Source organism: Alternaria incomplexa (genome assembly GCF_024043165.1).
Source record: "Alternaria incomplexa strain BMP 0042 chromosome Unknown scaffold_3, whole genome shotgun sequence".
In the NCBI taxonomy this organism is placed as follows: domain Eukaryota; kingdom Fungi; phylum Ascomycota; class Dothideomycetes; order Pleosporales; family Pleosporaceae; genus Alternaria; species Alternaria incomplexa.
Genome location: NW_026249852.1, coordinates 608,093 through 621,276, shown reverse-complemented (window position 1 = coordinate 621,276; position 13,184 = coordinate 608,093). Strand labels below are relative to the sequence as shown.

Below are 13,184 nucleotides of genomic sequence, written 5' to 3'. Positions count from 1 at the left end.
GCAAACAATCCCGAAGGCTCCCACTTAGTCTAGCTACAACGATAAAATACTCTGAAAGAATCATACCACTATTAGTCACGGTCCTCAAATCTTAGGCAGACATTAATTCGTAATCCAGTACTGAAGTAAACTACTCAAACACGTGGAGTTCAAAGGGGTATCATGCAACTCATCAACTGTCTCCCCAACACCAAATCTCTCTAGCTCAAGGCAAAAGCTTTTGCTCGAACTCATGTCGCTCGCGGTACTTAGCCAGCGCGATAGGAACCTCTCCACTGTACCCCAGCTCGCCCTGCGCCTTCTCCAACTTCCTAGTCACTTTGCCGACAAGCCGAGCGATCCAACGGTCGTTGGCCATGGCGTGTACAGTGTTCTGGCCAGCTTTGCGCATGCCCACCATGGTCTTGTTCGATGCATCCTTGAAGCCAGAGTCCACCTTCTTTAGGAATGCCTTGAAGCCGTTGTCGTCATTAGCATTCAGTGTGGTCCCTGAAACTTCGCTGCTGTTGGTGTTGACTGATGCAAGACTGCTAGCTTCGCTATCAGACGTGGTGACACGCCTCAGCTCGCGAAGGACCTTGGCCTCCTCGAAGTCCTTATCTGACTCGATGACCTTGGTGGCTTTAACAATCGCGGCGACAAAGTTAAGAAGGTCTTGGTGGAACTGTGCCGGGAGATGGGCATGTGCGTTGACATGCATAGAAGCCTCGTCTCTCTTCAGCTTTCCGAGCTCTTTGAGATCCCGGACTTGCTTCGGGGTAGGCTCGGCTTCTTTTATGGCGGATTCCATCTCAAGCAGGTCGAAGTCGCTCTTCTTCTCCGGGAAGATGTGCTCATGGTGGGGAAACAGGAATGTGGGAATCGTGAGAACAGCATCCGCACCTCCTAATCGTACAACTTGCTTAAGTTCGACGGCATCCGGAAGAATCCTGTAAGCCATGACATCGGAGATCTTGAAGTGGGTCGTGATGTTGTAATTGGTGTTGATGGGGAAGTGGGCTTCGCTAGCAATCGGGCCCAATTCCACAGCGAAATTGGCATCTGCGCACCAGGCTGATATCCGCGCTTCCAATCTACGAATCTCGGCATCTTGGGCTGAGTAATGCTTGAAAAAGTATTTTTGCATCAAGACAGTGAACCATTTCCCTGAGCCAGCTGCCGTGACGGACTTGAACTTGACAGGATGAAAGTAGCAGATGGGGCTGAGCATCAAGCGATAGAGGAAGGGTAGCCGATGTAAGAATTTCTTTACATTTGGGTACGATGTTTTGCGAAGAGTGGAGACTCTGATCGATTTGGTCGGTGGGTGAGGTATCGAGGGTTGCCCGTGGATCTGGGTACAAATCGCTGCCCGGAAATCATCGAGGTTTTCAATATCCAAGCGCACTCCCGGTTCTTCTTTTGACTTCTTCGTGTTTTTTGTGTCCTTTTCGTCGTCGGTCAAGCTAGCCTCCGCTCGTGCCTTCGAGGCCTCTACTAGCCCCTCCTTTGCTTTTGTAATGGCGCTTGTGTCGTTGATATAGCGTACCAGCTCTTTGTACTTTGTGTGGGCGCGCTCTTCATCTGGTGAGATCTTCTTGACAGATGAGAATGCGGATTTGGTGTCTTCAGCCTCGGTCGGTATCTTCCCGGCCGTAAGGTTTCGGACCATATCAGCCGGCCGGCCGTTGGCGTTGCCTTTCATCGTTGCCGCTCTGAGGATGGCAGTGTTGGTGACGACTACAGATTCATCGTCATCTGGTTCTGGAACGCCGTACTGTACGTCTCCAAAGGTGACTTCCCAATCCCCACCCTTCACATTCGCATACACATCGTCGACAGTTATCTCGCGGAAGAGGGGTACGACGACTTTGTCGACTTGGATGCCGAGTTCAATGTCGTCAGCGAGCTTTATCCCGGCTTCAACTCCATGAGCAACAAGTGTCATTGTGGAGAGTGAGAGCGTGACTCCCCGGACGACGAAAAGTCCTTTGACTTCGGTGTCAATTTCAAGAGCAGGCAGGTCGAAGAAGGCTATCTGATCGTTGATAAAGTGCAGGTCTCGTAGGAAAGTCTTTCGCAGCGTGCGGCGCGCCAGTGCAGCAGGTGCTTCGAATTGGAAGAGACAGGTGATGAAGAGTACAGGCCAGCAGAGGGACCAGAATACCCAGTACAGAAGCCATGATGTCGCGCATACTGCGTAAATGAAGTTGACAGTTGCAAAGATGGTCCACACGGGAACGAAGGGTAAGATACGATGTCCATAAGCCTCGCCTAGTAGGATGGCGTAGACAAGTATGGGCGCTCCAGAGATAACCCATCGTAGCGGCCAGGAGAGAGTAAGGGCTGCCAAAAGAGTGGCAGTGAGAAAGGCATCCGGTATTAGTCTACTGGTAAGCTCGCGTTTGCGTTCTGGCTCAAGCGAAGGCCCAGGTGCAGTCGGCGAAGGTACAGGTTTTCGCTTGGAAGCAGCCGGCGCTTCACGTCTCGGGGGTGAATCCATGCCTTTGAGGCTCCAGAGGGTAGAGGGGTAAGGTCAAAGGGAGTAGAGGTTCCGAGGGAGAGAAGGCATCGTGTTTGTGGAAAATGACCTAGTGCAGGCGCGGTCATTCAAGCCCTGGAGCAACTCGGCTCTGTTGGTGTGACGTCATGCCCACTGCCGTGTTCGGACTACCCCCGCACCCAAAGTAGAAGGAACAATCTGAGCCAGACCTGATTTGTCGCAGGAGAGGGCATGATGGCTGCCGCGGTTGGCCAAGACGTGTCTGTATAACCGTTGGATCACCGCTTCCACCTGTCGATCGTCTGTCCTGAAGCCCAGGTTTCCATGTATTGAACGGTGACGTAAACGCGCTAGTGGCTCATTGGTCACATCTGCAGGAACGAGGGCAATGAAGGGATTAAACAGGTCTCTACCTCCCGAGGATGATTTCATTCGGGTTCTATCATGTACGGCCTGGCGGGATTCCAGACCAGGTCCCATTCGAGAACCACGTACCCGCTCTCGTAAAGTCGCTATATGCTACGTTGCCAAACAGTCGATAATTGATGAACCCAAACCGGAAGTACTCATCTTTCGCATCATCCGAACGACTCCAGGTGAAGTTTCCTGTGTCGCTTCCACCAATGCCCCGATACCTTTCCACATCGTTGACCACCACGCTGACGCCTTCATATCCGCTGAGTAGACTCTCCCATGCGAATGTAATGCTCGAACGATTCACGACTAGCTCCAGAACAGCTGGGATGCCAGATCCGAGCTGGCCATCTCCTCTCAGCGCCGCTGCTGTCTGCAGTATAGAGTCAAAATCCCATCGTGCAATACCATTGACGAAGAGTCCAACGAGCAAGCCTTGACACAGCAAGCTCACGCGTGTCTGCAGCGCAGTACCTGGAAGGAGTAGGAGAGCGATTATGTAGTGGTGTATCCTAAGTGTAAGTTTCGGCATAGCTGCAAGGATACCCAGCCCAAGGCCCAATGTAGCGTATAGTGCAAGATAGCGTGGCAGTCGCCCTTCCTTACGGAAACACCATGCTTGGTACAAAACGACGGCAAACAAAATCAGCACGATGATTACTAATGCGGTGATAGCACCAGGCTGTTGTCGGATGTCGTTTCCTGTGAGCCGCTGTATGGGTATACGTTCAAATGTATAATTACCCAGTGCGCCAACCCAGGTACCGCCTACCCAGAGTATGGTCTTTTCGATTTGCGCCCTGCAATTACGCAAAGACTTGCGAACACTGAACTGATAGAAGAGGGCAGCAGCCAACGCCGCAGGCAAGAAGCGGCCAAGTGTTGTAGAGGCCAGGGAGGCGTAGTTTGAGTACGAGGGCGGATCTGATGCCATGCCGGTCTGGAAAAACAGAATCGTAAAGACGGGCGCAAAGAACGTCGCAGGGCTCGTGGTAAAGATGCCGAACAGAGCAGTGAAGATGGTCGAGAGGATCAGCAGATTCCAGCGCGGGTCCTCACATTTGGCCGAAGCCTCGCCAAAGGTAAAGGACATTGGAAAGTGCGAGTCGAAGCCAATGCTGCTGATGCCATGTTGTGTCACAGCGCCGAAGCTGTCGCGCTCTCCTACCAAGGAGAGAATACCGCAACCGCCGCTGCCATCGCTGATTACTCCAGCGTGGATGGCCGCCGAGCATATGAACGAGTCCCCGCGATATACGAGCCCATCGCCCTGGGAATCCGGCGTACCGCCAATCACCAGGGATCGATAGTTTATAACCTGCGGACCGATTGCGCGAGGGTTTAGGACTTGGGCGCTCGAGCAACCGGCGGGGCAGACGAAGGCGAACGAGGCGTTGGAGAAGGGGAGGCAGTTGCGGCCGTCGGTTCCGCAGCTCTCTAGAGAAGGCCTGGCGACGATCAGTACAGTCATCACAGCTTTGCGTACAAGAGGAGAGGCCGTACCACAGGTTGTTAATACACGACAGCTTGACAGGCGCCCCCAACCCTCCAATGTCAGACGGAAGCCCGCCGTCACTGATGACTACCGCGAAGACAACAATCCACACGATGCATGCCGCCGCATACACACAAATGCGCAGCCATTCTGGCAGCCGCGCGAGCAGACGCACAGGAAGCGTCTGCCAGCGCTCAAGAAAAGGCGTAATGGTGTATCTGCTCAGAGGCTTCGGCCCTTTGATCCAGTCGACAACCTTGCGGTTCCAGCGAGCGACGGGCGCCGGCGTGCGCGCGCTGAGCCTCTTCCTCCATGGCGGGGTGACTTCTAAGTTCTGACCATTCGGTGCGACGCGGTCGCGGGAAGGGTCGCGTTTGGTCCCATGCTCGAGGTCGATGGTTTCCGGCACCGCGCGCTCGGGCGTGTCGCGTGCGGCCATTCGGGGGGTTACAGGTGCGAAAAGAACGACGGCAGCGGCTATGAACACGCGATTATCATGTTGCAGAAATGCCAGAATACGAACGATAAGTATGCGACAAGAGAATATCGACCTAGAATGAAGTGGCGCACGGCAAGCATCATCGACTCGGACGGCTGCTGGATTGATCCACTTCGCCGCGCCCGAGGCCTCAGAGGCTGGTTCCGATGCACCCGCAAGCTAAACACCCAGTGGTCCTCTGCCCTACAACCCCATCCCGGATGCGAGAATACCGCTGAATTACACCTCGTTGCGTGAGGCCGGATACGAGTGCCGAAGCCAGGCACAGCCACGCTCGTTGCATGAGTCTGCCGAGTCGGAGCTGAGCATGCCTCACATTGGCACCGTCGAAAATGTCGCGACAATTCCATAATGAACAAGGCCATCATTACTGTTTCTGGTCGCGAGCAAAAGACGAATATTTCAGAACACTCTCCATGGCAAGAATGAACAATGCGCTGCTGTTTTATCCAGAGTACACGTTATCTGTAGATCTGACCTACATGAGCTGTCGGCAGGGCTACCGTTCCTTTTCTTGTATCATCAACCGGACGGCCTCCATCAGCTAGATACGTACCACGCGGCCATCGCAGTGGTATCATTGTTCAGACCGGTCTCGAAGTTCCCGCCGCATGCGCTACGTTTCGAGTGTCGACACAAACTTTGGCGTCCTCTGCGAAACAAGTGCACGTTTGGAGGGACCCCATGAAGCGGATACAATCCCCCGAAAACCGTAGCTGGTGCACCACATGGTCTCAAATAGGCGACAGACCTCCCTGGTACAGGGATCGTGCTGGTCATGTTTGGTACGGAAAAGTCATGGTGGGCGTTCTCTTGACCAACCGCATCTCGTGGTAGCAGCCCACACCGAAACGTTCACCCGCTTCAGCACGTTTTTGGCATCTGGTACTTTTTGTATGGAACCACTAATAGCCGGCTGGGGTATGGCACCCGCATTACTGCCATTTCAATATCCTCGCGTGCTGTGAATCTTCCTCGTCTCTATGGGAATCTTACCTCGCAATGGCTGCACCGAGCAGACCATATGATACCCCACCGGTGCTGGTACGCCGTAATAATCCAAGGATGGCAGCTACGCCCATCGCAGTCGAGGGCAAGAATGAGGAGAATATGGACATGGACTTGGGGACAGGCGGGACGAGATCCCAACAATCGGATACGAGCAAGAACGAAACTCCGGAAGGTGCACCACCAATGCCATCGTTACGGCCACTGGACTCTCTTATGGGTACACAGGGTGTACTTCCATCGCAGTCCGAACAGCTCTCAACACTGGCCGTACCAACGCCTACCGATGGCCAGGGATCAACACTTCAAGCTTTCACCGCACCTTCGTTATCGATGAATGCCACCTCGACCTTCTCTCTTAACTTTGTAGCATCTACCATCCGGCCAACCCTTACTGCGCAAGCAGATGCTGTCGCCATGAACGAGGCCATGACCATCCAACCTGCTTCAACTGCAGTCCCAGGCCTTCTAGCGGACTCTTTCGCACAGGATGAAATTGCAGCCCTTCCCGGTGTCAACCAAGACGACCCGTCATTGGAGACAGTACCCGGAATGAACCAAGGTAAGCTCCTGATGAAGAATACACCTTGAGGACGTGCACGGAGTGTTGACTTTCATCTCTTTAGAAACTCCTGTACTGTTGACTACACCTGTAGTGACACCTCTCGCAACCCCTGAGAGTACGACTATACCATTTGCAACTTCGGCGATGACAGTGGGAAAGCCTATGCCTGGGAAGAATCAACCGAAGCCTACAATGGATGTTTCTGCAGTGTCTTTCATGATTCTGAGCGACTCCCGCTCAACGGCTATGTCAACTATGTCGTCTTCTTCGGCAGTGAGCACAGCCACTGAATTCTCTACGAGTTCTTTCTCACAGCCGCCAACATTGGTCATCTCGACTTCATCCCCGACAGCGTCCTCGACAACGACAAAGCCTTCATCGCTACCTCCAGTTCTCACTTTTGTCACCATCACGCGGACAGCAGAAGGCAAAGAAGACATCCGGCCATCCACTCAAACTATAATGGCGCCACAAGCTGTCACCACACGACAGTCTGTATCCTCAGGGCTTCGAACATTGTCCCTAGCTTCCGGATCAGCGCTACCTTCCAGTCTGGCCACCGCCGTCAGTGTTGAGCCGCAGCACGGCTTGACCCCTCTCGCAAGAACACTGTTCATTCTGTTCGGTGTACTGGGTGAGTACCGCATCACATCCTTACATGACGAATCTAACATGAACACAGGCTTCGTCACGATCCTCCTCGCCATCGGTGTAACCCTGATAATGCGATCGAACAGAAGGCGCGCACAAGCAGCCCGAAAACAAGCCGCTGGAAGCCCCATCAAAGACATCGAAGAATGCGATGGCTACGGAAACATAACCCGCGTATCCGCCAACAGCTCAATCAAAAATTTCCTAACCGAGCCCGAAAAAGCCATCGTAAACCGCGCCGCTACGCCAGACGGAGAACCAGACGTAAGCACCCTTCACCCCCAAACCCAATACAACGACGCTAACGGTATTCTTCAGGCAAGTACAAGACCCACCAACGCCCTCACCGAAGCCATCAACTCCTTCATAACCAAATCGCGTCGCCTGACGTACAAAATATCGCCCTGAAGCCTGTATGTAGTAACGGAGAGGTGGAAATCAACACATGCTTGAATGGGTCACCAGCGCAACCTCGTACTATAATCGTTGCAGGACTTGATAATCAATTGTACATAGCATGACAAGACTGTATATACAAGATGGACATCGTTACAATAATCATGCAAAATGGGTTGTGAACCTTTGACCCCAACACCACTAGCCTCACGCGTCTACCAACTAATCCGTAGTGTGCGTAGCAAAACTCCACCAAAGCCGCGCATGATACAGGTAGCTAGTACACGAAGCTCAGCACAATCACGCCACAATCAGCACGCCACAATCAGCACCTTCGGGAAAGCCGCTCGTTCCATCCATCCATCTGGCTAGCGGAAGTAACTAGTTTACTGCGGCGTAGCGGCGTAGTCCTTGCGGAAAGCGCTAGCGCTCGAAGTGCTTACCAGTATGAGCGTTAGTGGCTGTTAGTGCTGGGTTCGACGGACCCCACGCCGGACTTGCTACTTAGGGTAGGTTTGGGGTGGTCAGCTTGCGGGGAGTGGGAATTGGCTGGGAGGGGGGTGGAGGGTATGATGGGAAAGGGTGTGGGGGCGGGAGGAATGTGTGTTGGGTTTGGGATGGGCGAGGCTGAGGGGTGGGTTTGAGGGTGTGGGAGGATCGATGCGATGGGGGGTTTTCTTGTAGAAGTGGGATGGGGATGCATGCTGATTCGTTGATAATTAGTTTTTGCCTGATTGCTGTGAAGGCTGTAAAATAGTAGGTTTTGTCTGGCTTCCACAGACTTGGCGTGCCTTGTTCTGCGGTTGGTGTCATACGATATGGGCAGGCTAGCTACCTTGCAGCAGCCTTGTAAGCGTGCAGAACGTCTTGATTATAATAGCTTGTATGCACCTCTTTTGCTATATGTGACAAGTGATGGTAAATGAATGAGTGAGTTGCTCATCAAATTGGGAACAGAACCTAGCGATACCCAAGGCAGATGACCTCCTGGCTAGGTAGGAGCAAAGAATGCCCTATAGTAGACGTGCAAGTACACAGTCTCCTCGCCAACTTGAACATCCCCTGGCAATGGAAACTCCATCTTGTCTGTCTCTAGGAATCCTGCATCGGACATTAGTTTGAAGAATCCTTCTTCACTCGAGTGGCGCATTTTCATTGCGATGGCAATCCTGACTTTAGGGTTTGCTCTGGAGAGTCGTGCAAGCGTTTTGACTAGTGCGGGGCTGTAGTTGTAAGTCAGCAGTACTCCATGCATGATGCATGTGAAGTGGGTGAGAGGAAGCACACCTGCTGTCTGGGTTGTAAGTGCAATCAGCAGCGAGAACAAGATCGAGAGGTTCTGAGCTAGACTGTACTTCACCAGGTAACTCTGCATCCCAGTCCAGTTCCATGAACGCGAGTGATGCACCTGGTGCTTTGACCGCCGAGTCGATGTTTCGCGCAACGATCTCTCTAGCCTCTGGAAGGTCGGTCAAGAGAACCTTAGAGTCGGAGACTGTTTGAGCGATTGCGATGCCGACCATTCCGCAGCCAGTGCCAAGTTCGAGGACATTCAGATAAGGTTCGGATGCAATACCATATGGTAGTAAAGCTTCTGCTAAGCTGGATCTTGGATTGTCCAGAGCCGTCATTTGACATGAGAGTGTGATACCAGCGTCCCTAGATATACAATCAGTACCTCGAATAGACTGTATTGTGACATGAAGATGAATACCATAGATGCCTCGCTATGCTTTCTCCCGTCTCCTCCCAGATAGTAGTGATGGGTCCATCTGGCAGCTTGAACCGTCTTTCGACTAATTTCAGAGCATCTTGTTCTGACGCGAAAGGTGGGCTCCAGGCAGATACAACACCCCGAGCACCTTTTTCCGCTATGGCAGCGAAGTCATCGTGTGTTCGTTTCGGCTCCCCACCCACTCTTACTCGCAAACTGGACTGGGAAGACTGAGATTTAGGGAGCGGGAAAGTGATGGGCAAACTGCGCATGCCGGCTGTCCATTGCACGGTCGACCATACTATCACGCTTTCTTCTGACCCATCTGTAGTTGCTGACAACTCTGCTGCTAGCTGGATGTCGTAAGGGAGAAAAGAATCTCCAAGGTCTGAAGTAATGGTAATCAGACAGTGGACTTGCTTTCTCGACGTGCCCTTTTCAGCGACTACGCGGGGACTTTTGAGGAAGCGGACGTATCGCATGGTTCATTGTAGGATTGGTCGGAAGGGGCGTGCCGAAAGCAGCAAGACTGTGGGGGTGAAAGGCTGGATTGATGTGGGGTGCTGGGACGGCTGGCGCAGGGCTGGGGAATCTGAACCTAGAGCGCCAACCGAGCCGCATCTCATCGACCACGTCGTCATACCTCAGTGTGTCAGCGTGAATGCGCCTGCTGTCCTGTTGAAGCCAATGCGCTGTCGCATCGCAGCACTCTGCTGCTCCACGCAATACCCACCCGCTTTCACTGAGTGCTAGTCACCGTCGTCGTCATCGTCACCATGTACCGTCGCAGCGACCCGCGGTGGAATCGCACGCTCCACCAGATCACAGAAAACCTCGAGCACGCAAACGAATCGGCACAGGAGAACATCTACGGCTTCACGCAGCGCTATGTTAATCCGTGCTTCTCGTCGATAACCCAATGCGTCAACGCGTGCACGGCGCCATGCTTCCCAGCGCACAACGACCGCCGGCGCAATCGCGGGCGGTCACGAGGCCGGGCAGAAGTCAGCTTTGACTTCTACGACGACTGGGAGGACGATGAGAACGACGGCCTGCTGGGCTGGGGCAGCGACAACCTCGACCGCTTCCTCGGCGGCGCCTCCAATTATGGCGCAACTACGCAGCCTGGTCGACAGAGCGGCATGAGTTATGGACAGCGAAATCGCGACCCGAGATATAATACACCGCGCCGGAAAAGCACGACGCTGCCACGAGATGGCGCCCAGGACCCGACTCTCATCCCGAGTTCCTCGTACTTTGGCTTCTTGGGACGGTTGCCTTTCAAGATTGGCGGCAGAGGACTGCGATACAAGCCCTCAGCCGCAGACCTCATAGAGCACCCAGGCGCAACACGAAGAAACCGTGAGGAGGAAGAGCCACTGATAGAGGACAGCGACGAGGATGCGCTCGACGGGCCCGAGAACAAAGGCCACCGCCGACAGCGAAGCAACACGCACACATCGGGCCACACAACCGACTCCCTCAGCTCGCGAGGCGACATCTTCCCGAGCGAGGACGAGCTGGAAGACGCCGTGCCCCTCGACGACGAATTCACCATCGCCCTCGAGCGCCGCACAACAGGGCAATGGAACGAAGACACGCCCAGCAGCAACAAGGCCCGCTCAAGCAAGAGCAAGCGCCCCTCCGCATCCCGCGTATCCACGCGCACGCTCTCCTCCCGCAACACAAGCAACTCGGACAAACCGCCCCTCTCCGCGCGCTCCGTCTCCGAAACAATCGAACAAGTTCCCCCCACGCTCGACGAACTCTCGAAGGAAGAGGAACGTCTTCGTTTAGAAGAGGAGAGGGAAGTCAGTCGCAGACGGCAGGAAGCGCAACAACTCGCCGTCAAGCGCGGTCTAGCGCCCGATCAACCTCTCTCCACCAAATCTAGTACGCCTCGTTCTGCGTCGCCAGCGCGACTTATGACAACAGTAGACTCGACTGTATCTCCGCTTGTACGCACGCCCGTTGGCGAGACTGCGCCGTCAATCAACCAGAGCGATGCGATTCCTTTCCCGAGTTTCGTAGATACGCAGACGATGCCGGATAGTAGTGCGTTCTATGTGGATGAGAGCGATTACTCGAGCAAGGCTGTCACGCCGAATCGACCATTGTCTATTAAAGACGAGGTGAGAGAGGAAGACGAAAGAGGAGGAGTTGGTGAAGAGCCATTTGTTCCGGCTAGGTTACCGCATTTTGGGTCTGGATAGACACTGGAATAGATGAAGAGATAGATGGGGATTGCTAGATGAAGACATATATTGTACTGTTATGATGATATGTAATGGGCATATGAAGCGACGCAGCGGGTAGCACGTGTTGTAATATATCAATCTGAGCGATTCGTTTCAATCCATCTTGTCAATATTACTATCGGTTGGCTAAAAGCCCATGTTGCCAAATGTAATCTGCTTCTTGGTCAACCCTTGGTATATCTCATCTAGCACGCCTCTCTTCCTTTTCTTATCCACTTCCTTCTCTTCCCGCTCCAATTGCTCATCCTCGTCTGCTTCAGCGTCTTCTTCTGTTCGCGGCGTCCATGCCGCTATACTGCCATCGGCATGCGCAGAATACATCTCTACGTGATGTGGCCGCCACGCTAGACTTGTGATTCTATCCTTGATATTGCGTTGTCCCTTTGCTGTTGCACCAGACGTACTAGGTGGATTGTTCGTCTGGGGCTGCTGTGAGCGGCGCAGACGGCGGATCAGCTTGCCCTCAAAGAGCTCGTAGCTAAGTATCTCATGCTCGTTGGGGTAGAACATGAGATCGGCACCTGGCTGGAGGTTCTGCGTGGGTGCAAGTACGGGGATACGCGGCGCAAGCCCAGAGTTCTTGACCATGGGGCCGAAGTTTGCGAGGGTATTGGCGCCGGTATCCGTGTCCCAGACGCGTATTCGCGCATCGTGTCCGCAGGAGACTAGGTGTTTGCCGTCTTCTGTCCAGACGAGCCCGTTCACGGCGTCTCTGTGCGCTTGTGCGTTGGTAGAGTTGCGTGTAAACGACGCGGGCTTCCCGAGTATGCCGACTGAGTCCTCGAGATCCAGTACGCCCAGCTCACCGACGCTGCGGCGTACATCCCAGAAGCGTACACTGCCGTCTGTAGCTCCGCTCACGAGAATGTGTTCGCGCACAGGGCTCCATGCTGTAGAGAGGATTGCGCCAGAGTGGCCCGCTAGACTGTGTGTGGTTGCGCCAGAACGCAGATCGACGAGACGGACATTGGGGTGTTGGGTGGCGCATGCGACGAGAAGGTGCGATGCGATAGGCGACAGGGCGATGTTGTACACGACCGAGTCGAGATCGAAAGACGCTGACGTCGCAAGTGTTTCGCTGGAGTAGAGCTTGACGGTGTGATCGTACGAGGACGTGAGGAAGGCCAGAGAATCGAAGGGATAGAATTGTATCTGCGTAATGCCCAGCTTGTGCTCTTCGCTCGTCTTGTTCACCGCCGTCAGAGGCAGATATGTCTCTCCCGCCTCGGTTGCCGTGGTCTGCGCCTCGAGATCCCATACCGTGACGGAGCTGTCGGCACCTCCAGAAAGCAGATATCGTCCTTCGAACTTGTCGATTGTCAGCGCGTTTACTCCGGATATATGCGCCGGTATGCGCTCGCGTGGGTTGTCGGGGGCCGGTAGGTGCTGACTGAAGGTCACGGCGGAAGACGGTTGCAGCGCGTAGATAAGACGGGAGGCATAGGCGCGCTTGAGGACATGGTTGGGAATGAAGCCGTACGCGCGGTCGAGCACGTGTTGAGCGTTCATATGCGACTACATGCTTCGTGTGTGTTGGAGCGAGGGAAAGAAGAACCTTGGAAGGCGCAGAGGGTCCCAAGGTTGTGACGTTGTAGCCTGGCGTCCACACGCGACAGGGATCTGCAGTCGCAACTCATTCACCAACGGGCGCTCAATCCTTGCAAGCGAGCCGCGTACCTTTGCACTCCGCCTTACATTAGCA

General features: G+C 54.0%; 5 protein-coding genes across 5 annotated transcripts; 2 read left to right on the top strand and 3 right to left on the bottom strand.

The window, feature by feature from the left end:
* Window positions 1–205: 205 nt before the first annotated feature.
* On the bottom strand, window positions 206–2,482 carry J4E90_002581 (uncharacterized protein; the record flags this gene model as incomplete). Its single annotated transcript, XM_051432160.1, has 1 exon — window positions 206–2,482. The coding sequence occupies one exon, from the start codon at window positions 2,480–2,482 to the stop codon at window positions 206–208; it is 2,277 nt and encodes a 758-aa protein (XP_051293582.1).
* Window positions 2,483–2,924: 442 nt separating this feature from the next.
* J4E90_002580 (uncharacterized protein) lies at window positions 2,925–4,830 on the bottom strand (the record flags this gene model as incomplete). The annotated part of the gene is made up of 2 exons (XM_051432159.1): window positions 2,925–4,344; window positions 4,400–4,830. The coding sequence occupies 2 exons, from the start codon at window positions 4,828–4,830 to the stop codon at window positions 2,925–2,927; spliced, it is 1,851 nt and encodes a 616-aa protein (XP_051293581.1).
* A 1,125-nt stretch (window positions 4,831–5,955) lies between these two features.
* Window positions 5,956–7,522, top strand: J4E90_002579 (uncharacterized protein; the record flags this gene model as incomplete). The annotated part of the gene is made up of 3 exons (XM_051432158.1): window positions 5,956–6,460; window positions 6,816–7,097; window positions 7,146–7,522. The coding sequence occupies 3 exons, from the start codon at window positions 5,956–5,958 to the stop codon at window positions 7,520–7,522; spliced, it is 1,164 nt and encodes a 387-aa protein (XP_051293580.1).
* Window positions 7,523–10,000: 2,478 nt separating this feature from the next.
* J4E90_002578 (uncharacterized protein) lies at window positions 10,001–11,437 on the top strand (the record flags this gene model as incomplete). The annotated part of the gene is made up of 1 exon (XM_051432157.1): window positions 10,001–11,437. One exon carries the CDS (start codon window positions 10,001–10,003, stop codon window positions 11,435–11,437), a length of 1,437 nt encoding a protein of 478 aa, XP_051293579.1.
* Window positions 11,438–11,608: 171 nt separating this feature from the next.
* J4E90_002577 (uncharacterized protein) lies at window positions 11,609–12,991 on the bottom strand (the record flags this gene model as incomplete). The annotated part of the gene is made up of 1 exon (XM_051432156.1): window positions 11,609–12,991. The coding sequence occupies one exon, from the start codon at window positions 12,989–12,991 to the stop codon at window positions 11,609–11,611; it is 1,383 nt and encodes a 460-aa protein (XP_051293578.1).
* Between the last annotated feature and the right edge of the window lie 193 nt (window positions 12,992–13,184).